Source organism: Myotis myotis, unplaced genomic scaffold, assembly GCF_014108235.1.
Source record: "Myotis myotis isolate mMyoMyo1 unplaced genomic scaffold, mMyoMyo1.p scaffold_m19_p_8, whole genome shotgun sequence".
Classification (NCBI taxonomy): domain Eukaryota; kingdom Metazoa; phylum Chordata; class Mammalia; order Chiroptera; family Vespertilionidae; genus Myotis; species Myotis myotis.
The window spans coordinates 77368355-77392562 of NW_023416390.1; the positions used below are offsets into that span (position 1 = coordinate 77368355).

Genomic DNA, 24208 nt, shown 5'->3' on the forward strand with positions numbered 1-24208 from the left:
AAGCCTCTTCCATCCTTCTAGACTCGCTCCAAGTTCCAACTTCGGTGACGATTCCCCCAAAAGTTTGAGTCCGGATGAATTTTCCTGAAACTTCTGTGACACTCACGTTGCATTGCTTAGTAATTATTTCATGAACATGTGACTTGCCTCCGTATTTGAACTATAAGCTCCTACAGGTTATGAAATATTTACAGCATTTAGTTTGTGGCATCTAAAGCATTCCCAGACCAGTTACAGGCCAATGGAAGGTGTTTAAATTGAATAAAAATGGGTTATTTGGGCCCTCAGCACATATACTTGCTCAAAGTGGAGAACCTACTTGAGTCCTCGAGGGTGAATCTAGTTTTGCTTTTTCCATATAAAGCATTAATGACACTTTGCATTTTATTTCTGCTATTAATTTTTAAAGTGCTGGAAAAATCATTTTTGGTTTGCATGTGAAATAATGTACTGCTTTTCAGAGTGAAAAACACATGTGAGTCATTTTTGTTATGTATAATTTAGGATATTCAGGGATATTCTATTTCTGGATAAAATAGTTCAAAATAGGATTTTAATATGCACGTGTGATACATATTTAAAAACAAGAATAAAATATCTTCTTGAAAGATTGCCTTTGTAGTGAATTCAGTCATTCAAATTGTTTTCTCTCAAGACCCAAAAATGCTAGGGCATTGCCAGCTTTGAGTTTGTCCTGAAAAAAAAGTAAAAAAGAAAAGGTTTTATTTTAAAGCATTATTTAATGGTTGTTCTTAAGTCCTTTATTGAATGTCTTTATCAGGTTTTAAAAAAATCAATTCCCCAACGTGAGAGAAAAATATTAGCAGGTTAAATAATGAATCTCTTACCCAAATCCTCTTGCCCCATGTTTGAAACTTGGTTGTAGGAGGAAAGGAGGAAATTATAAGGGGGAGAGAGAACTCTCTTAGGAAAATGCTCTTTGGTAACTTCAATAGGACTCTCAATGGTTTTTAAGGACTATTTGGAGGCAAAACAGAGAAAAGGTTCAGTTTAGGACTGTGGAACAGCAGAGCTGGAAGTCATGTAGCCACCCCCAGCTTCCAGGCACGTGTTGTCCTTTTGCATGGTCCCAAATAAAAGGGAACTCTTTCAGAGCAAGAAAAGTGATATAGATGAAGAGTCTCAGAATAAATGTACAAATGTGTATGTTTATCAATTTCACATTAGAAAAGGACTGCCAAATTTTTTTCACCTTCTCCCAGCTATAAACTAAATGAACTTCTATAAACTAAAGAACGCCTGTAATTTGAAAGGTAACTTTGATACGCTAACTAAAAATTGTCCAGTTTGCAAAGTTCAGGCATGTAGCTGAGGGTGGAAGGAAACATGTATGGAGTTGTATAACATCCATACCATATATACATCTAGATATCATGATCAAGTTTTGAGCTTTGGCGCTCAAAATTCAAAATTATAAAATGGATGCTATCTTCCCAGAGATAGCCATTCTTTTTTTCTGTAATGGAATATATTTTTATTTATATACTTTGCAACAGCTTTCTGGAGATACTAGAGGCCCAGTGCATGAAATTTGTGCACTCAGTGGGGACATCCCCAGTCTGGCCTGTGTCCTCTCACAGTGTGGGAGCCCTGCAATCCATCACCCCAAAGAGGTAGGCCCCGCCCACCCATCCGGGGCTCCTTGATGAATTGCCCCAAAGAGGTAGGCCGGAGCCGGGGTCCCGCCTCCGTGGTGGGCATGGGGCTGTGTGAACCCTGGCAGATGTTGCACTGAGTGGCCGGCCTCCGAGGCGCAGGGCCGCGGGAACCCTGCCTCTGCTGTGCGCACAGCATTCTTGTGACGGTGTGAGGGTATCGCATGTGAGGGTGTGATGACTACTTAGCCTTTTATTAGTAAGCATAGTTAACCTGCCATATAATTAACCCATTAAAGTGTATAATTTAATGATTTTTAGTGTGTTCACAAGGTTGTGCAGCCATTAGTTTCTTACCTGTTATTCTAGAGATATTTTATACACATATAAGCAAATACTTATATTTAGGTATATAGAGATTCTTTTTCACAAATGGATAGTATACTATACACAAATGGAAATACACTATATATATTGTTTGGCACCTTGCTTTTTTAATTTAATATATCTTATAAATTGATTTTTAGTGTTTTTTTTTTAATAGCTGTATAGATTCCATTATTATTTATGTAACTATTCTCCTATAGATTGTTGTTAGTCTTTTATTACAGGCAATGTTGCAATGATTAACTTTGTACAAAATGTCATTTTTATTTGTGACAGTATAAAATTTTTATACAAGATATTTTAAAACTTGAAAGTGATAAGCACATAAAATTAAATAATAAAAGACAAAGTAATTATTCCATTAAACTCTTAATCAGGATGCTTGGGGTAATCTGGTTTCAGTTTAATTTTTATTAATTTTATAGATAGTTTTTCATTTTCAACCTCTGTTGTAAAAAGAAAAAGTAAAAAACAAAAATCTTATTATGGCTTCCTACTTTAATAAGAACATATTTAACAATTCAAGACTATAAGTGCCTTAAGGTGAGTCAGTGCCAAGGGAATCTCAGGTTTCCCAGTTAATAACTTGCAACCAGTAAGCAGAGTGGATTCTTCTTGGCATTTGTTAATGTGCTTCACTAAATCCTTAACGATTAGAGCAGAGAATTAGAGACCAAGAGAACTTATGGATTCTAGTTTAGAAGAAAGCCAAGTATTATACAAAAGGATTATGACTATGACTTGTGAGATTTGTTAAGAGTTCATACTGTATATCCACATGTTTTTATTTTTGGCCATCCCTAACCCTGTGTAGTGATTGGTGGTGAAGACCTCCAGAAGAACTTGTTTTGTTGCGGGGCGTGAGGGAGGGGATGTCAGGGATGGCAAGGGAGAGAGAATCAGGGACAATGCATCTCATTTTAACTCTACTTGGTTCAGGAGCCTCAGGGGTAGAACAGGCAGTGGCAGCACTATGGCACATTTACCCACCTTAAAAGTCACATGCCGAAAGAAAAACACCCAGTTACTTGAGGGTTCTTGTCCTTGGGTCCTTGTTAATCAAGACTTTAGTCTCAATATTCAAATTACTAGAATCATTACAATTTTTGAGATGGGTAGATTGTAAGAGAAATATTAAATTAAAAATTTAGACATTTTTCTTCTAACGTGCAAACATAAATATATTATCATGATATGCTTCTTTGCAGTTTTCTTTCTTTATAAATTTAGTTGTAGTAGGTTGACTTTCAGCTTTTAAACTTCTTTTGGTCCTTTAATAATTCATCTACTAGTATTTCTGGTGATCTGGTAACAATTATAAGAATATTAAGTGTAAAAATTTCCTGTTCTTTGATATTACATATCAGAGTGCTCTGAAACCAAACATAATTAGAGGAGGAAAACAGGAAGAAGTCCATGAAATAAAAGGCATATACCTTCGTTTCTGCATCAAATTCTTCCATGGATTCTATCAATTTTCCAGGTTCTAGCTCACCTAGTGGAAAGGGGTAATCAGTTCCCAAAATGACTTTATCCTGAAAAAAGAAAAAATGTTTTTATTTATAATTTTTTAGAACATCAACATCAAAGAATCTCCTGTAAACAATTTATATAATTATTACAAGCACTCCTATGGTAAAATATAAAATTTCTTCCTGATTAATAGAAACAAACTGATCTAAAATTTTAAAAAGTCAAAGGATTAAAAACTTATTCTAGCCTGGCTGGTGTGTTTCAGTGGTTGTGTGAACCAGGAGGTCAGAGTTTGCTTCAGTCAGGGCACATGCCGGGGTTTCCAGCTTGATCCCCAGTAGGGGGCATGCAGGAGGCAGCCTATCAGTGATTCTCTCTCATCATTGATGTTTGTATCTTTCTCCCTCTCCCTTCCTCTTTGAAACCAATAAAACATATTTATAAAAACAAAAAACAGCAGATCCTTCAACCTATTCTGACATTTTCTCCAGCAGGTGTCACTATTAGGTCTCCTAAAGTTGCAAATCAACTTCCATCTCCCCTCTCGCCGCCCGCCCCCCCCCCCCCCTTTCTCTTCCAATAACGGCAAGAATACTCAAATATAAGAATCAGGCATTTATTTAATAAAACATGTTGATGTCTTCCAATGAAATGAAGGATTCTGTATTTCTTATAACGATACATTGCAATTGATCCCACAATTTTTGAAAACATACTACAGTTTTAAAAGAAAAACTATAAAATCAATTGGATGGAAAGAAAACAAACCCCCAAACAATTCCTGTCTCTATAAACTGTATCATTGTCTGTTTCCTGAATGATGTACTTCAAATTTTCATTTGACATTTTATACATCAAAGCACACAGGCTTGATTATCTACAAATATATAAAGCCCTAGTATGTCAGGCAATGTTCTGGATTCTAGATTATCCTGGTCAATAAAAGAGAAATGGTCTATGTCCTCAGAGAACCCACATTCTAGTACAGTGAATGCGAACCTTTTGAGCTCGGCGTGTCAGCATTTTGAAAAACCCTAACTTAACTCTGGTGCCGTGTCACATATAGAAATTTTTTGATATTTGCAACCATAGTAAAACAAAGACATATTTTTGATATTTATTTTATATATTTAAATGCCATTTAACAAAGAAAAATCAACCAAAAAAATGAGTTCGCGTGACACCTCTGACACACGTGTCATAGGTCCGCCATCACTGTTCTAGTAAGAAGGACATAAGTCAATAATGACAGTTTATTAAAATAAAATACAGAAATTTAACTTCTAGAAACATATCCCACTCGTATGCATGTCATGGAAATGTACACAAGAAAATTAATTGCAACATTATTTGTAGCAGAATACTAGCAAACCAAATTATAGCATATTCAGGACCAAATGCTGAAATGGAATAACTGCCAAGTTATATTGTAAAGAGGAATCTACTTGAAGTTATATTGTAAAGACAGAAAAAATGTCTAGGACAATGTATCTGCTTTATACTCATATTTCTGTTTTTAATAAGGACCTATACATACACAAATACATGTTTGTATGTCTAGAATCTACTTCAGGAATGCTACCCAAGAAATAACAGTTGCTTCTAGGAAAAAAGATTAAATTTGGGGTGCAGGAGATCTTCCTTCTTTTTTAAGATGTAATTTACGTACCATAAAATTCATCTTTTAAAGGTGTGCAATTCAGTAAGCGTTAGTATATTCATGAATTTTTGTAATCATTCCCACTACCTGATGCCAGAACATTTTTACTAACCCAAAGTAAACCCCATTCCCATTAGCAGGCACTCCCATTACCTCCTTCCTCCAGCCTCAAGAAAACACTAATTTGCCCTCTGTGTCTATGAATTGCCTATTCTGGAAATTTCATAAACATGAAATGTAATATGTTGCCTTATTTCATTTAGTATAATGATGTCAAGGTTCATTCATAATGTAGCCCAAATCAGTTCTTTTTAGGCTGAATAACACCCATCATATAGATATCCCAAATTTTGTAGACTCACTTATCAGATGATGGACTTTTTGGTTGTTTCTATCTACTTTTTGTCTATTATGATAATGCTGCTCTGGACATTTGTGTACACGTTTTTGAGTGAACATTGTCATTTCTCCTAGGTATATCTCTAGCATTGGAATTACTGTGTCACCTGGTAAATCCATGTTCGATATTTGAGGAACTACTCTACACAGTGGCAGCAGCGTTCTACATTCCCACCGGCAAAGTATCAGGGTTCTAATTTCTCCAAATCCTTACCAACACTTGCTGTTGTCCATCTATTTAATTATAGCCACCACAGTGGGTGTAAAGTGATACCTCATTGTAGTTTTGATTTGCATTTCTGTAATGACTAAGTAGTGAAGTTGAACATCTTCTGTTCATACGCTCATTGGTCATTAATATGTCTTTGGAAAAATATTCAGATCCTTTGTGTTTTTGTTGTTGATGTTATTTAGTTGTAATAGTTTATATTTTTTGAATATAAACTCATATACTTATTGGGTATATGATTTAGAAATATATTCTTCATTCTGTGCGTTGTCCTTTCATTCTCAGTTGTGCTTTTTGAGGCATAAAAATTTGAATTTTGATGAAGTCTAACTTACCTTTTTTTTTCTTTGCTTGTGGTTTTGGTGTATATTTAATAAATTATTGCCTAATTCAAGGTAACAAAGATTTACAACTATGTTTTCTAAGAATTTGTAGTTTTAGCTCTTCCACTTAGGTCTTTGATCAATATTGAGTTAACTTTTGTGTATGGTATAAAGAAGGGGTCCAATATTATTTTATTTTTTTGCATGTGGATATCCAGTTGTCCCACTATACTATATTGAAAAGATTATTCTCTCCTCATTGACACCTTTGTTCAAAATCAACTGATCTTTTTTTAAAAAAATATATATTTGTATTGATTTCAGAGAGGAAGGGAGAGGGTGAGAGGGATAGAAACATCAGTGATTAGAGAGAATCATTGATCAGCTGCCTCCGGGCCACCCTACACAGGGGATTGAGCCCGCAACCGGTTATGTGCCCTGACAGGAAATCGAACCGTGGCTTCCTGGTTCACGGTTGATGCTCAATCAATGAGCCATGTCGGCCAGGCTAGATCAGTTGATCTTTATGTCTGTTATAGTACTTTATTTTGGATATAAGTCCTTTATCATAAAAATATGTTTTATATCATTATGTGGCTTACCTATTCATTTAATTCATTTTTCTTATGATGACCTGAAGTATTTAACTTGAATTGTAATTTGATCATTTTAAAAAATGTTTATTAATTTCTGTGTCCTGTCCAAAATATTTTTGCTGGATTTCAAGTTGAGAAGATATTCTCTTACATTTTTCTTCTTGAGATTTTATAGTGTCAGCTTTTATGTTTACGTGTATGGTCCTTCTCAAATTAACTATTTTGGTACATTAAAATTAATAACTTTAATGAATTGAAAACATTAAATCTATTAGTCTACAGAAAAAGAAAATGTGTATTTGACGTAATTTACAATGGTTTTAAATCAACTTCTTACTTTGAAAACTGGTTAAAGCTTGTCCTGTCTTCTCATAACTGATGATTTTAAAGAATTTTAAATTTTATTACATGTGATAAGATCTTAGCTAAGTAGGTAAATCCTGTTTTTGAGATGTACCCTGCAGGACCTGATCTCTTGCTCCTCCTGTTTGGGGCTTCCTGTGGCTGGATGAAGCATGGCTCTTTCCCTTGCTCAGGCTGAGAGATCAGAGCTGGTTTGGAAGTGGATGATGTTAGGAAAGCCCAGGCCCCATAGTTCTCTAGCATCCCACCCTGTACATGAGGATCTGAGCAGGCACCAGGCTTGCCCATTCCTTTTCAGTGCAATACACATCCGTGTTCTCAAAAGTCACTGATTCCTGAGGCCTGGCTGTTAAGAACACTGCTGCCATCATCTGACCTCTTTTATTCTCTTGTGGAAAGGGAAAAGTCTCAGGAACGTGGGCTCTCAGTAGCCTCAACAGTGTGCCAACAAACAGGAATTTGGGGCACCATTCACTGGTCCTTGCAAACCAAACCCGCATGCATTAAAGACAACCTCAAACTAAGTTTTGTGTGTGGTGTGAAGTAGAGTCAAGGTTCATTTTTTAACCTCATATGGATATCAACTTGTTCCAGAACCATTTATGAAAAGGCTTCCCAATCCTTATTTAAATGCTTTTGTAACTTTGTCATAAATTAACTGACCAGACAAGGGTGAGTCTATTTCTGCACTCTCTAGTCTACTCCATCAACCTCCTTGCTGTCCTTTGCTGGTGCCATGTTGTGTTGTCCACCATAGCTTTATAGCAGCTCTTGACACTCTCCAACTTCATTTTTCTTTTTCAAAATTATTTTGCCTCTCTGATTCTTTGCATATGCCTATAAATTTTAGCCTCAGCTTGGATTATGTTGAACCTATAATTTGGAGAGAACTGACATCTTAATAATATGGGGTTTTTTCAAAAATCTATAAATATAGATACGTCTGGATGTCATGGGTCACTAAGCTTTGGATTTTTCCTCCATATTATTTCTTGCATCTATCATTTGTACTTTCCTTCCCTAGTTTCTCCCTTAACTCAGGCTCTTATGATCTCTTAGCTCAGCCAAGTGTGAGCTCTCTATTCCTGAAGCACCCTATATGCACTTTTATTCATAGCACTTCTTATATTTCTATGAGCTACTCTCTTATAATACTAATAGCAACAATATCTAGCATTTATTGATTGCTTACTATGTGCAGGATGTTGTTCTAAGCCATTTGCATTCATTAACTCATTTAATCCTCACAGCCTTCCTATGAGATAGGTTTTATTATTATTATTCCTATTCGACAGATGAAGAAACAGAGATGACAACTAGCTTGCCTAGAGTTGCACAGCTAATATGTGAGAAAGAAAGTTCTCCCAAACCGGAGCTGAAGCAGAACTTTGTGGTCCGATGTGACTAGCTGCTCTTCCTGGAAAATAGTTAGCCTTCTTGGTATAATTTTCCTTCTCCGCCTCCTCTCCCTCTTTCCCCCCAGTCTAACGGAATGATTGAACCAGTTTCCCCTATAAAATGTCTCTGCCAAGATAGAACCTTTGGATTGTACTGTTCAGAAAGCCTCTTCTTTTGAAACAACTTAGAAATAAAACTGTGACATGTGCCTATAATCAATCTGAGAGTTGCTTTACCAAATGTGTGCATTGAAGGAATGAATACTTGCCTGTAGGAAAGAGGGAAGTCTCATTACTAAGCCTTACATATTAAATGTATTTTAAACTCTAAATTTGAACTGTTGTGAGGATGTGACACTTTGATTTCTACAAAAATTTTCCCCTTATGTTTTATGAAACTATTTACATGAAATAATATGGTAAAGTACCTAATAAGCCGAAACCGGTTTGGCTCAGTGGATAGAGCGTCGGCCTGCGGACTGAAAGGTCCCGGGTTCGATTCCGGTCAAGGGCATGTACCTGGGTTGTGGGCACTTCCCCATTCGGGGATGTGCAGGAGGCAGCTGATCGATGTTTCTCTCTCATCGATGTTTCTAACTCTCTATCTCTCTCTCTCTTCCTCTCTGTAAAAAATCAATAAAATATATTAAAAAAAAAAAAGTACCTAATAAAATTTAGAGAAAGGCCGCAATAGACTTAACTATTTCTCAATTCCTATATTTACTACTGTATAAAACTGAGTAACTGCACCTGCTGATGGAAGCCCCAAAGACCCAAAGTTATGTGTACTGACATCTGTGCCACCAGCTGATCTTGTTCTTAACTGTCTGCTGGTATTCACCGGAGTTTCATTTGTCCATATTGCTACTCCTTTTGCTAAAGCTGTTTACAATTCCAAAACACTACATAATTTTTAAAAGTCCCATGCTTATATTACACTAGAGGCCCGGTGCACAAAAATTTGTGCACTCGGGGGGGGGGGAGGGGGGGGTCCCTCAGCCCGGCCTGTGCCCTCTTGCAGTCTGGGACCCCTCGGGAGATAACGACCTGCTGGCTTAGGCCTGCTCCTGGGTGTCAGAGGGCAGGCCCAATCCCTAGGTGCAGCCCCTGGTCGGGCTAAGAGCAGGGCCGATTGGGGAGTTGGGATGCCGCCCCCTGTCATGCACAGTGCAGGGCGATCGGGAGGTTGTGATGCCACCCTCAGTCACGCTCAGGGTAGGGCCGATTGGGGGGTTGGGGCACCGTCCCCTGTCACACTCAAGGCAGGGTCGATGGGGAGGTTGCGGCGCCACCCCCTGTCACGCACAGAGCAGGGCCCATCAGGGGGTTGGGGCACTGCCCCCTGTCACTCACAGAGCAGGGCCCATCAGGGGGGTTGGGGCTCTGTACCCTGTCACGCACAGAGCAGGGCCAATCAGGGGGTGGGGCACCGCCCTCTATCACCCACAGAGCAGGGCCGATCAGGGAGTTGGGGCACTGCCACTCTCACACTCAGGGCAGGGCCGATGGGGAGGTTATGGCTCTACCCCATCACACACAGAGCAGGGCCCGTGGGGGAGGGGGGTTGGGGAGCTCTCCCCTATCAGGCACAGAGCAGGGCTGATCAGGGGGTTGGGGCACCTTCCCCTGTCACACACAGAGCCACGGGGCGATCAGGGGGTTTGGGCGCTGCCCCCTGTCATGCTGATCCCGGTGCCGGGAGGCCTCATGGCTCTGCTGATCCTGGTGCTGGGAGGCATATTACCCTTTTACTATATAGGGTAGAGGCCTGGTGCATGGGTGGGGGCTGGCTGGTTTGCCCTGAAGGGTGTCCTGGATCAGGGTGGGGGTCCCCACTGGGGTGCCTGGCCAGCCTGGGTGAGGGGATGATGGCTGTTTGCAGCTGGTCACACACCCTTCAGGGTAGGGGTCCCCACTGGGTTGCCTGGCCAGTCTGGGTGAGGGGCTGAGGGCTGTTTTCAGGCTGGCGGGTGACTGAAGCTCCCAACTGCTCCTTTTTTTCTTTTTTCTTTTTTTATTCTGGGCCAGCTTTAGCTTTGAGGCTTGGCACCAGCTCTTAGGTTTCTGGCCTTTGCTTACAATGTTGCCATCCTGCTGGCTGAAGCCAGGTGGTATTTGTTACAGAGTTTCTTAAACTGCAGGCTCAGAGGCCTGCAACCGCAGGCGGGGAACGTTGGTTTCCTCCGTCACTGAAGCAAGCAAGCCTCATGTTAGTTTCAAGCTGCCTGGCTGCCGGCTGCCATCTTGGCTGACAGTTAATTTGCATATCTCGCTGATTAGCCAATGAAAAGGGTAGTGGTCGTACGCCAATTACCATGTTTCTCTTTTATTAGTGTAGATTAGTCAACTACATTGGCATGAAATTAAAATCTAGAAATTAATTTTTCTTTCTTGTCCAGAATTCTTCCACTCCCAGTATTATGGCCTAGGACAGTGGTTGGCAAACCGTGGCTCGTGAGCCACATGCGGCTCTTTGGCTCCTTGAGTGTGGGTCTTCCACAAAATACCACGTTCGGGCGCACACGTACAGTGTGATTGAAACTTCGTGGCCCATGTGCCGAAGTCGGTTTTTGGCCTGGGCGAGTCTATTTTAAAGAAGTGGCGTTAGAAGAAGTGGGGGGTGTCAGTAGACGCAGCGCAGGCGGGCCACGGGATACGCAGCGCAGGGGAGGTACATTGTTTTGCGGTATGTTCGCTGAGGTCCACCCTTTCCAACTCTCCCATCCACACTTGTCTATCTGAAACAAGTATACAAGACTAGTGTGGATGGGAGAGTTGGAAGGGGTCGACCTCAACGAACGTATCTCAATCAGATTGAGGACGTTTTTAGCAAAGGCCAGCTTAGGAGTACCCTAATTAAGTTAATAACAATGTGCCTACCTATATAGTTTAAGTTTAAAAAATTTGGCTCTCAAAAGAAATTTCAATCGTTGTACTGTTGATATTTGGCTCTGTTGACTAATGGGTTTGCCGACCACTGGCCTAGGACAGAAATACATTTTAAGAAGGGGTGTGTGTGTGTGTGTGTGTGTGTGTGTGTGTGTGTGTGTGTGTGTTCTGTTTTAATGTGGAGAAAGCAAATGGCTTTAAAGCAGAAATGAAAACCACTCCTCAAGAATTTATCCTTCCTGCTTAAGATGTGCCTCTGCTCCCCTTCCTAACTAGATTGTGGATGCCTGTGGCAGAACACCAAACTTAGGATTTGGCAGCATTTAATTATTATTTATAGCTATTGTTCACGACTCCTCTCCATAGGAGGTTAATTATCCTCTTGTAACAATCTGGTGTGTGAATTTTCCATACCCATATCTGTCTGTACATCTTTTGTTGATAACTCCTGGTAAACTTTTGACCATTTTTTAATTTGTTAGTAATTTCATGAAGGAGGGGGAAGTAGGCATAAAAGAACTGAAAGTGAAGTTCTTGATAATTAGTTTTCTTGTTCTGAGAGAGAAGAGAGTAGCAGGGAAAAGGTAGGAGAAGAGATCCCTCACACGTTGTATGCCTGCAGGACGAAGGTTGCGTGCTTCATAACATATCAGTCTCTACTCGATTGATGCTTAACAAAGAGTTCTTGAGTTAAAAGTACTTTTTGTATTGCTTTTTCTACTACTTATTATCTTGTAACTGCAAATTGATTAGGTTTTAAGTGGATTACATGCAGAATCCCAAGTAACAAACCTGATCCTGACCTCCCAAAAGCTGCTGTTTTCTTCTGTCTTGTCTGTGATTTAGGAGTCTATTCCCTTGGATTGATCATGAACCAGTTTTTAAGGATATCTGTGCTAATGGAATACTTGACAATATCTACATTTTGTTGGACCTTTCTGAAAACTATTAACTCCAAAGGAATAATTCTAATGGTGGGCATTCTGGGTGCCATTATACCTTCTGGGATCCTGACACTATACCTTCTAGATGGACACTGGTTTTCTTTATCAGGCAGTAAAGCAGGGAATGATCTTGATTGATTTCTCAGTACCAACAAGACTGCCTAGCATATATTTCCCTTCCCCAAACCGGCAGCACACATAGCCTTTGAGGCCAAAGACTTACTGAGCTGATAATACTAGTGATTAATATTCCTGCCAGGGAAGAGAAATAAACTGCTCACCTGCTGGGATGCATTAGCTCTCTCACATTTTCAGGGAATGCTGTGAACACTGAATGATGTGGCTTACTAAATAAATTCAAATAGTGGAGGAAAATTCATTTGTCTTCTGGAAAAGGAACAATTAACTATCTTCTCATTAGCATATTTATTAGTAGCATTGCAGTAAATACAACATAACTCTGTTATAACATAGCTTACTACAAACATTCTAGTGAACCAAGGATTCAGTTTGTTCCCTGAGACATAATTTCCTAGAGAAAGCCAGATTTAACTCAATCAATGAAAAGTAAGATTAACCTTATATCCACAAGATCATTACACAACTCAATTAAACAAACATTAACATCTACTATCTGTAAAGCACTGGGTAATATAAATCACTGACACTTGTATTGTCCTTTGGCATAGTATTATTTAGCTCCTCACATCAACTCTACCTGGTTATTATCTCTATTTTACAATTGAGGGAAACAGACTAAGTGACTTGCTATTGAAGGTTTCCCAGATAACAAGTAGTAAAGCCAGGACTTGACTTTCTCATTTATCACAACTTCTTGAAAAGGTAGTAACTTACACTCTTGTCTCTGGAAGCTTAGATACAGAAAGGATCCCACTCTATTGAGGACAGAAGTGCACAGGAAAACATTCTTTCACCAGAATATAGGTTGGAGGGGTTGTTACAGACAGACATACTAAAATACATTTAAATTTAAATCAGATGGAAATATTCCAAACACATATGATATGCTCCACTGCCTAAAACCTCATAAAGTCTTTCTTTGGTGATGAAAGATCTCCTCATTGCTTCCAGATCATCCTAACCTTTAGCACTGCTGTACAGAGTGGTCTGGAATGGTAAAGAAGGCATGGGAAAGGGGTGAAGAAGCTTTGGCCTTCAGGTCCGACTGGTTTCCAGCTTAGGTTCAATATTTTATTTTTATTTTTTATAGTTGATAGTATTATAGATGTCTCCCGTTTGCCCCCCTGCATCCCCTTCCACCCAGCCCCTGCACCCCCACCAGGTATTCACAACCCTATTGCCAGTGTCCATGGGCCATGCATGTCCTATATAGTAAAAGGGTAATATGCAAATTGACCGAATGGCGGAACTACTGGTTGCTATGATGAGCACTGACCACCAGGGGCAGACGCTCAATGCAGGAGCTGCACCCTGGTGGTCAGTGCACTTCCACAGGGGAAGAGCTGCTCAGCCAGAAGCTGGGCTGACGGCTGGCAAGCGTAGCAGCGGTGGCTGGAGCCTCTCCTGCCTCCTTGGCAGTCGGACTGACATCCCCTGAGGGCTCCCAGACTGCTAAAGGGTGCAGGCTGGGCTGAGGGACCATCCCCCCACCCCCCACCAAGTGCACGAATGTCATGCACCAGGCCTCTAGTAAGTATATAAGTTCTTTGGTTTATCTCTTCTCATCCCCCTAGGTTCAACTTTTAATCCACAGATCAAATACCCAAGATAAGATCACATTTAAGCCTTTTGTAAAAATTTGAGGCCTAAAATGCCTAAAATAACATTGCTCCTTCTAAAAGTGAACCATTTCTTTTACTGTGAAATAAAAACACTTTCTATTTATAGAATAAGAATTTCTGGTTTCTTTTTAAAAATAAAGAAAAGAACATATGAATAGATATATTAGTTGGAGGAGATGAACATCTAACTTGCAGGGAGGCCTCTTCGCTTTATTTTATTTTATTTTTTTAAAATATATTTTATTGATTTTTTACAGAGAAGGAAGGGAGAGGGATAGAGAGTTAGAAACATCGATGAGAGAGAAACATCAATCAGCTGCCTCCTGCACACGTCCTACTGGGGATGTGCCCACAACCAAGGTACATGCCCTTGACCAGAATCAAACCTGGGACCCTTCAGTCCGTAGGCCGACGCTCTATCCACTGAGCCAAACCAGTCAGGGCGAGGCCTCTTCACTTTAAAAAAAATTGAGGTGCAATTCATATCACATCACTGGTCATTAGGGAAATGCCAATCAAAACTACAATTAGATATCAGTTCACACTAAGATAACTATAATTTTAAAAATGCAAAATTTTTAACCATTTTTAAAGTGTACACTTTGATGGCATTTAGTACATTGACCAGGTTGTGCAACCATCACCTCTATCTAGTTCTAAAACATTTCACAACCCCAAAGAAGACGTCATGCACATGAAGCAGTCACTCCCCATTCCCTCTCCCCCTGCCCACTCCCTCCACCCTAACCCCCACCCCTGGCAACCACTATTCTGCTTTCTGTCTCTGTGGATCCACCTATACTGGATACTTCATGCAGATAGCTTCATACCACCTGTGACTGATGTGTCTGCCTTCTTTCACTTAGCATATTTTCAAGGTCCATTCACTTGGAGCTTGTATCAGTGTTTCATTTCTTTTTATGGCTGAGTATGATATCCCTTTGTATGGATATACCACATTTTGCCTATTAATTCATTTGTTGATGAACATAGGTTGTTTCTTTTGGCTATTGCAAATAATGCTATTACAAACATTTATGTACAAGCATTTGTCTGGATGTTTTCAATTTTTTTGGGTGTATACCTATGAGTGGCATTATTGGAACATATGCTAATTCTATGGTTAACTTTTTTAAAAAACATTTATTTATTTTAAAATATATTTTTATTGATTTCAGAGAGGAAGGGAGAGGGAGAGATAGAAACATCAATGATAAAAGAGAATCATTGATTGGCTGCCTTCTGCCTACCCCGATTGAGCTCACAACCTGGTCGTGTGCCCTTGACTAGAATCAAACCTGGGACCCTTCAGTCTGCAAGCTGACCCAACACTCTATCCACTGATCCAAACCAGCTAGGGCTATGGTTAACTTGTTGTAGACCCACCAAACTGGTTTCCACAGTGGCTGCACCATTTTATATTTCAACCGGCAATGTACAAGAATTCAATTTACTCACATCCTTCAAAGTCCATGGCTAAGTCAAGTTACTCTATAAAGAAGACCACACTTGATAGGCCCCCTCCATATGCAGAGACTTCTGGTCACCTTTTCAGTGATTGCTCTTAAATATAAGCAGACTGCCAAGGATTACAGACATTTAAGGAAAACATTTAATATGAAAGACTGAGACTTTTTAAAAAAGAGAAAAAAACCTATTGGATGAAGATTTGCAGGGAGAAGTAAATTTCCCAAAATTATTAGTATATTCAGAGAAATAAGAAAAAATATTGCATCCACCCAGCATGAAGAAGATGTTAACTAAAGTTTAGAGAGCAAGAACAATAATAACAGCTTTTGAAAATTAAATAAACAATCAAAGTTAATTAAATATAAGGTCTTATCAATAAAGTTCAGGAAATCTCCCAGAACATAAAACAAAAACTCAAAGAAGGGGGGGATGCAAGACGACAAAAAAACAAATATTCCATTTTAGAATAATAGAAACTCCAGAAAGAGAAAACAGAGGAAAGGAAGTCATGAAAGAAATAAAGAAAATTTACAGAATATAAGGGCTCACCAAGTAGCTAGAATAATGGCTGAAAATGTTACACATCAAGTAACATTATTGTGAAACTTCAGGCCAAAAAGAAAATCTTAGTCTTTGAGATTAGGGGGAGGAGGGAGAGGAGCAGGTTTTATATGAAAATTCAAAGATTAGAATGGCATTAGATTACTCAACAGCAACTGTACAAGTCAGAATACAATAGAAAATGTCTTTAAAATTAATAGGGAAAACAGTTTCCAAGCTAGAATTATATACCTAGCCAAACAACTCATTATAAAGGAAGAATAAAGACATTTATAGTGAACTAGGGTTTCAAAAATTTCATCTCTCATATGCCCTTTCTCAGAAAGTTGTTGGAGGATGTTCTCCACCAAGCAATTGGAAAATCATAGAATTCAGGAAATGGAATTCAGTGTGTGTGTGTGTGTGTGTGTGTGTGTTGGGAGGGTGGCTGGTGAGCAAAGGGAGATTTCAAGATGACAACCGTGCAGCAGCCCAATCCAGATTAGAGCAAATCAGAAGACTCCTGAAGGTATTTCTTTAAGAAGATAGAATTAATAAACTATGGTACACAATGTGTTTATATGTACCAAGAGGAGAATTACAAAATTGGTAGAGTTTGGGGTAAAGTCAAGCATGTCAAACTCAAAGGCTAACATGGGCCAAATAAACAAGGTTTAAGTGTATGTGGGCCGCAAAAAAACAAAAGCTTCAATTTTCATAGAAACATAGGTTTATTTTGATAGAGACATGCTGAATACAAAGGGTTGAAATAAGTGAGTAATTGTTAACATAAAATAATAGAACATTTTAATAAAAATTAATATTTTTTCTTGAACATTAACTTACCAGACACTGAATAACTGCATAAATTAATAAGTGTAATGCAAATAAACCTATTTTTTTTGTTCTCCAAAAGCGAAATATTTCCTGTTGCACACATCAAACAAGTCAGTCCAACACTAATGTTGTGGCAATCCGCTGCTAAAATATTCACTGCTAGTATTAGTGGAGAGAAATGATGCGCCTGTACGTATGGCGCATAAGGGAAATGAATGCAACACGAATATAGTAATCAGTCATTAGCAAACGTTGTAGTTCGTTATTAATAATTATGTATAACAGGATATTGTAAAAATTAAGCTATGACATTTTTATTAGAACATTTCTTTCTTACATACCGTTATATTGGCTGGGCTGCAAAAATATTCATTGTGGGCCACATGCAACCCAGGGGCCGTGAGTTTGACATGCTTGCCCTAGAGCGGTGGTTCTCAACCTTCCTAATGCCGCGACCCTTTAATACAGTTCCTCATGTTGTGGTGACGCCCAACCATAAATTATTTTCATTGCTACTTCATAACTGTAATTTTGCTACTGTGATGAATTGTAATGTAAATATCTGATATGCAGGATGTATTTTCTTTTTTTAATTTTTATTTTATTTTATTTTATTTATTTATTTTTAAATATATTTTTTATTGATTAAGATATTACATATGTGTCCTTGTCCCCACGTTACCCCCTACCCCCCCCCCCCCCCGCTCATGCCCTCACCCCTCCCCCCCTTGTCCGTGTCCATTGGTTAGGCCTATATGCTTGCATATAAGTCCTTTGGTTGATCCTTCCCCCTTACCCCCACCCTCCCTTACCTTCCCTCCAAGGCCCGACAGTCCAATCAATGCCTCTCCGTCTCTGGATCAGTCCTTGTTCATCAGTTTATGTTGTTCATTATATTCCACAAATGAGTGAGATAATGTGGTATTTATCCGCTCTCCAGTTCCATCCATGCTGTGGCAAATGGTAAGAGTTCCTTTTTCTTCTTCCTCTTCTTAAAGAATACCTTTCAGCATTTCATATAATGCTGGTTTGGTGGTAATGAATTCCTTTAGCTTTTTCTTATCTGTGAAGCTCTTTATCTGACCTTCTATTCTGAATGATAGCTTTGCTGGATAAAGTAATCTTGGTTGTAGGTTCTTGCTATTCATTACTTTGAATATTTCTTGCCACTCTCTTCTGGCCTGCATGGTTTCTGTTGAGAAATCAGCTGACAGTCATATGGGTACTCCCTTGTAGGTAACTGACTTTCTTTCTCTTGCTGCTTTTAAGATTCTCTCTTTGTCTTTTGCTCTTGGCATTTTAATTATGATGTGTCTTGGTGTGGTCCTCTTTGGGTTCCTTTTGTTTGGGGTTCTCTGCACTTCCTGGACTTGTAAGTCTATTTCTTTCACCAGGTAGGGGAAGTTTTCTGTCATTATTTCTTCAAATAGGTTTTCAATATCTTGCCCTCTCTCTTCTTCTGGTACCTCTATAATTCTGATGTTGGTACGCTTGAAGTTGTCCCAGAGGCTCCTTACACTATCTTCATATTTTTGGAATCTTTTTTCTTTTTTCTTTTTCAGTTGGGTATTTTTTGTTTCTTTGTATTTCAAATCTTTGACTTGAGTCTTGGGATCCTCTTGTCTGCTGTTGGATCTCTGTATATTATTCTTTATTTCAGTCAGTGTATGCTTAATTTCTAGTTGGTCCTTTTTCATAACCTCGAGGGTCTCACTAGATTTCTTGAGGGTCTCACTAAATTTATCGGCGGTTTCCATAAAATTCTTGAAAAACCTTATAAACATGGCCTTGAACTCTATATCCAGTCGTTTGCTTTCCTCCATTTCTGTCATTTGTGACTTGTTTCTTTGTCTCCGCCTTTTTTATGCTTCCCTGTGTTGGTAGAGTGGTTTTGTGTGCTAGGTGTCCTGTAGGGCCCAGTGGCTCAGCCTCCCCCGTTACCTGAGGTGGACACTCTTGATGCACCCCCTTGTGGGCTTTGTGCACAGTCTTGTTGTAGTCTTGTTATGCCTTGATAGTTATAGGATCACTGGGAGGAGTTGACCTCCAGGCCAATTGGCAGTGAGAATCGGCTGTGTCTGCAGTGGGAGAACTTCTGTGCTGAAGACACCCTTCTGGGGCAAGACTTGCTTCAGTGGGGCTTTGGTGCTCACTGAGTCTGCCCCCTGGGTGTGTCCCTTATGGATCTGAGGAGTTGTAATCTGGATGGTCCCCCTCTGACCACTGGGTACACTGGCTCTTGGAGGTTACCCAGCAGGAGCTATGAAGAGAACTGCAGATTCCCCTTCCTTTTTTGGAGTTTGGAGGTGCCCTGATGAGGCCCAGCTGTGAAGCAATGCAAGCTGCTGTGGGGCCTTGGGCCTTCTCTTGGAAGTTCTGGGTCTGTGGCCCCGCTGCAGTTTGTTAGGTAATTTTCAGGTTGCAAAGGGCCAGGGCATTCATATGCAAAAGCCTCTGCCACAGCCTGGGTGGGGCGGGGTCTCAGGGAATCAAAGGGCAGAGCAAGGAACTATGGAGGATTCTCAGCCCTGCCCTAAGGGGCTGCGCGTGTCTCAGTGTCCTGATAATTTAATTGCTGCAAGCACCTCTGAGGGAAAGCTGCCCTCGAGTTCCGAGTTCTACCCGCTGCCAGACAGTCCAGTTTCTCCCCATATGAGTCCTGGGTCCCCAGAGACTTCCCAGAACCGGAGTTCAGAGCAGTCGGGCGCTTGTGACTCCCTCCCGATTCAAAAAGACAGCCGCATCCTCAGGTACCAGCCCCTTTCCGCGCACTCTTGAGCCTCCGTACCTTTGCACATTACTTCCGCAGCCCCTGACCCTCAATGTGCTTTTCTCTTTCCTTCTAGCTGTAGAATTTCCACTCCGCCAGCCTTCCTGTAAGTTCTGGATGATGTCTGTTTTGTCTTTTTATTGTGTTTTGAAGTTGTTGTAGGAGGCAGCAATTTCGGTGTTTCCCTATGCCGCCATCTTAGTTTCTCCGCAGGATGTATTTTCATTGTTACAAATTGAACATAATGAAAGCATAGTGATTAATCACAAAAACAATATGTAATTATATATGTGTTTTCCGATGGCCTTAGGCGACCCCTGTGAAAGGGTCGCTCGACCCCCAAAGGGGTTGCGACCCACAGGTTGAGAACCGCTGTGGAGAGTACTGACTTCCCGTTATAATTATTGAGCTTTTCTTTCTTTTTCTTTCTTTCTTTTTTTTTTTTTAATATATTTTATTGATTTTCTTACAGAGAGGAAGGGAAAGAGATAGGGAGTCAGAAACATCGATGAGAGAGAAACATCGATCAGCTGCCTCCTGCACATCTCCTACTGGGGATGTGCCCGCAACCCAGGTACATGCCCTTGACCGGAATCGAACCTGGGACCCTTCAGTCCGCAGGCCGACGCTCTATCCACTGAGCCAAACCGGTTTCGGCTTTCTTTTTTTTTTTTAATTAAATCTTTATTGTTCAGATTATTACATTTGTTCCTCTTCCCCCCCCCCCCATAATTCCCCTCCTCCCAGTTCCCGCCCCACCATCCGCCCTCACTCCCCACCCACTGTCCTCATCCATAGGTGCACGATTTTTGTCCAGTCTCTTCCCAAATCTCCCACACCCCTTTCCCCCCCAGGAATAGTCAGTCCATTCCCTTTCTATGTCCCTGATTCTATTATAATCACCAGTTCATTCTGTTCATCAGATTATTTATTCACTTGATTCTTAGATTCACTTGTTGATAGATGCATATTTGTTGTTCATAATTTGTATCTTTACCTTTTTCTTCCTCTTCCTCTTCTTAAAGGATACCTTTCAGCATTTCATATAATCCTGGTTTGGTGGTGATGAACTCCTTTAGCTTTTCCTTATCTGTGAAGCTCTTTATCTAACCTTCAATTCTGAATGATAGCTTTGCTGGATAAAGTAATCTTGGTTGTAGGTTCTTGGTATTCATCACTTTGAATATTTCTTGCCACTCCCTTCTGGCCTGCAAAGTTTCTGTTGAGAAATCAGCTGACAGTCGTATGGGTATTCCCTTGTAGGTAACTGAGTTTCTTTCTCTTGCTGCTTTTAAGATTCTCTCTTTGTCTTTTGCTCTTGGCATTTTAATTATGATGTGTCTTGGTGTGGTCCTCTTTGGATTCCTTTTGTTTGGGGTTCTCTGTGCTTCCTGGACTTGTAAGTCTATTTCTTTCACCAGGTAGGGGAAGTTTTCTGTCATTATTTCTTCAAATAGGTTTTCAATATCTTGCTCTCTCTCATCCTCTGGCACCCCTGTAATTCTGATGTTGGTACGCTTGAAGCTGTCCCAGAGGCTCCTTACACTATCTTTGTATTTTCGGATTCTTTTTTCATTTTGCTTTTCTGGTTGGGTGTTTTTTGCTTCTTCGCATTTCGAATCGTTGCCTTGATTCTTGCGCTCCTCTGGTCTGCTGTTGGGAGTCTGTATAGTATTCTTTATTTCAGTCGGTGTATGCTTAATTTCTAGTTGGTTCTTTATCACAACATCGAGGGTCTCATTAGATTTCTCGAGGATCTCATTAAGTTTATCGGCGGCTTCTAGACAGTTCTTGAGAGACCTTAAAAGTGTGGTTCTTGCCGATACCGGTTTGGCTCAGTGGATAGAGCGTCGGCCTGTGGACTGAAAGGTCCCAGTTTCGGTTCCGGTCAAGGGCATGTACCTGGGTTGCGGGCATATCCCTGGTAGGAGATGTGCAGGAGGCAGCTGATCGATGTTTCTCTCTCATCGATGTTTCTAACTCTCTATCTCTCTCCCTTCCTCTCTGTAAAAAATCAATAAAATATATTAAAAAAAAAAAAAGTGTAGTTCTGAACTCTCTATCTTCCATTGACAATTTTGTCCTGTTTCTTTGTCTCCGCATTTTGTTATGCTTTCTTGGTGCACCCCCTAGTGGTCTTTGTGCGCAGTCTTGTAGTTACGCCTTGATTGTTGTAGCTAATACTAGGGGGGATTTGACCTCCAGGCCAAGTGGCTGTGAGAAAACGAGCTTTTCTTTCTTACTCAACTTTTTTTTCTCCATTTTCCTGATAGAATTACAATTTTTATTTAAACCAGTAGTTAGTACTTACACTATTATGACTGTAAGTATTGTTCACTGCTGATTAAACAATGTACAATGGTTATCTGCTGTGATATGGATGTTTGTTTTCTTGGAGTTATTTCCTTTTCTTTCATTTGCTTAATTTTCTGTGCACGTACTATTTGTTTGTCCCTAATGCATCAACAGATCTGTTGCATGCCTGGCAGTCATTGCTTCAACTTCTCAAACACATCAAATATCCCATCAGTTCCTTTTCCCTGGCCTGGAGGCCTCCCTCCACAGCATTAGCCCTCTCAATCTAATCTGGACAGTGGCTTTCTCGCCCAGCCGCTATGCTAGGACTTTCCTCAGCCATTTTGGTTTAGGGATTGTTTTTGAGAGATTTGCTCATGTGAATATAACTGGAATGAGGAAGCATTAGTCTTCTAAAGAGAATCCTAAATTATTAACATACTAGAGGCCCGATGCACGAAATTCATGCAAGAGTAGGCCTTCCTTCCCCTGGCTGCCAGCGGCTTCTGTCTGGCACCCGGGACCGGGCTTCCCTCACAGCCCCGGCTTCGTCTGGAAAGCTGTCGAGAAGGATGTCCGGAAGAACATCAGGTCTAATTAGCATCACTATAGATACTGCTTACATGTCCTGGTTCACGAGACTGTGAGGCCTTATAAAACGAGGTCATATTTGTTTTGGATGCCCAAATTATAATGGCTCCAATCTTCACAATTTGAATGTAAGCTCTCTAACTTTGCAAAGTGCCCTCTGAGTTTTTCTGTGGGTCCCTAAGAAGGACTCCTATGTGCTCATTACCTTGTCTATCCAAAGGCTTTTGCCATGTTCTTCCACTTCTGCTCTGACCCCTGGCCAATACGTATCGCCCTGAATGCTGTTTGAAGTATCCCTCATGCTGAGAGTATGCCTCACTGTGGGTGGTATCCCTTATAAGGTCAGTGCTGTATTTGCCAGGGGTGTTTTCCCCTGGTTTTGCCATTTCCAAGAAAACCAGGGGGTACTAGGCTTGATGGGAGGAAGTAGAAATGACCCTTTCCCAAATTCCACCCCATATCCCAATCCCCCTCCTCCGTTGCTCAAAGGCCAGAGCTCACAGTCTCTCAGCATCTCCTCTTTGCAGTTTCCTGTGTGCACACCTGCCCCTAACCCCTCTGTCCAAACTAAAAATAATTCTCAGTTACAACCAGCTGCTAAGAATCCGTTTTGCCAGGGACAACACAAAAGCTCGAAGGCTCAGAAACACATCTCAGCACATAATTTATTATCAAACCGGAATGTGTAACTTTTATGTTCTAGGCAGTTTCTCCAGCAGAGAGGCAGTCAGCCCCGCAGCGAGATGAAGTCTCCATGCTGGAGAGAGAACACTACTTGCACCTTTCAGATGGGCCTCTTTTTCTGCTAAACAAGATTTAAATGCTTGCCTTTGTGTCTCCTCTACAGCCAAGTACCATGTTGCAAATCTTTAAGTATGTTCATGTTCTTTTAGAAAACCCCAAATATTTGATTTCCTTGGGAAAATCTGGAAACCTCCCACAGATATCTGTCAGTAATACAGCAGAATTGAAAAACTATTTCAGACTTTTCACTAATCAGACTGGTCCTTGCTCTAAAATTGTCATAATTTGCCAAGTTAGCATTTTCAGAGAATACTTAAGGGTGGAGATGCTGCCAACAGAGAGAGCAGCTAGCAGGTTATAAGGGAGGAAAGATGTTTTTCTTGTGAGATTTAAAGTACTACTGTGCTGGTCTTTTTCCAAATGAGAGAATCCTTTTCAAAATGCAGGCCATGCTGTTTCAGGAAGAAATTTCAGGTGGTCCATTTCCCCCTCTTTAATGTTCCAGTTTTCTTTACTGAGTGAGTGAGGACAGTTAGGCTCACAATTTACCCTATCAGTGAGAGGCAGAGCCAGGATCTTAACCCAGGGCAATTGGACTTCAAAACTGTTGGTTCTCTTCTGCGTACTACATCACAAAGTGTCATTTTGAATGGGCACAGAGATGACCCTAAAAAAGAGGAGCTGATCTGGGGAATTCCTGGCCATCTGGATTATCTGGGATTTCCCTGGCATATACAATGGTTCCCTGGAGATGCATACTCTCTGGTGAAGGATGATTTGCATAGCACCCCCTGTGCAAACAAGCCTAATTCCAAATTTCACTGTCCCTGTTCTTTTCTTCAGTTACCTTTTCTTCCATGCCCCCCTCCCCTTTTTGAGAGATACCAAGTAATTGGTTGCTGATCCTGCACTCTGCTCTCTA

General features: G+C 40.4%; 1 protein-coding gene across 1 annotated transcript in view; it reads right to left on the minus strand.

The window, feature by feature from the left end:
- Positions 1 to 584: 584 nt before the first annotated feature.
- The window catches only part of ACMSD (aminocarboxymuconate semialdehyde decarboxylase), a 55485-nt gene continuing 31861 nt past the window's right edge, over positions 585 to 24208 (minus strand). The window contains exons 9-10 of the mRNA XM_036320575.1: positions 3440 to 3538; positions 585 to 694 (exon numbers count right to left, since the gene is read on the minus strand). Of these exons, the coding sequence (XP_036176468.1) occupies positions 632 to 694; positions 3440 to 3538 (162 nt within the window). The 3' untranslated portion in view covers positions 585 to 631. The remainder of the gene's footprint in view (positions 695 to 3439; positions 3539 to 24208) is intronic.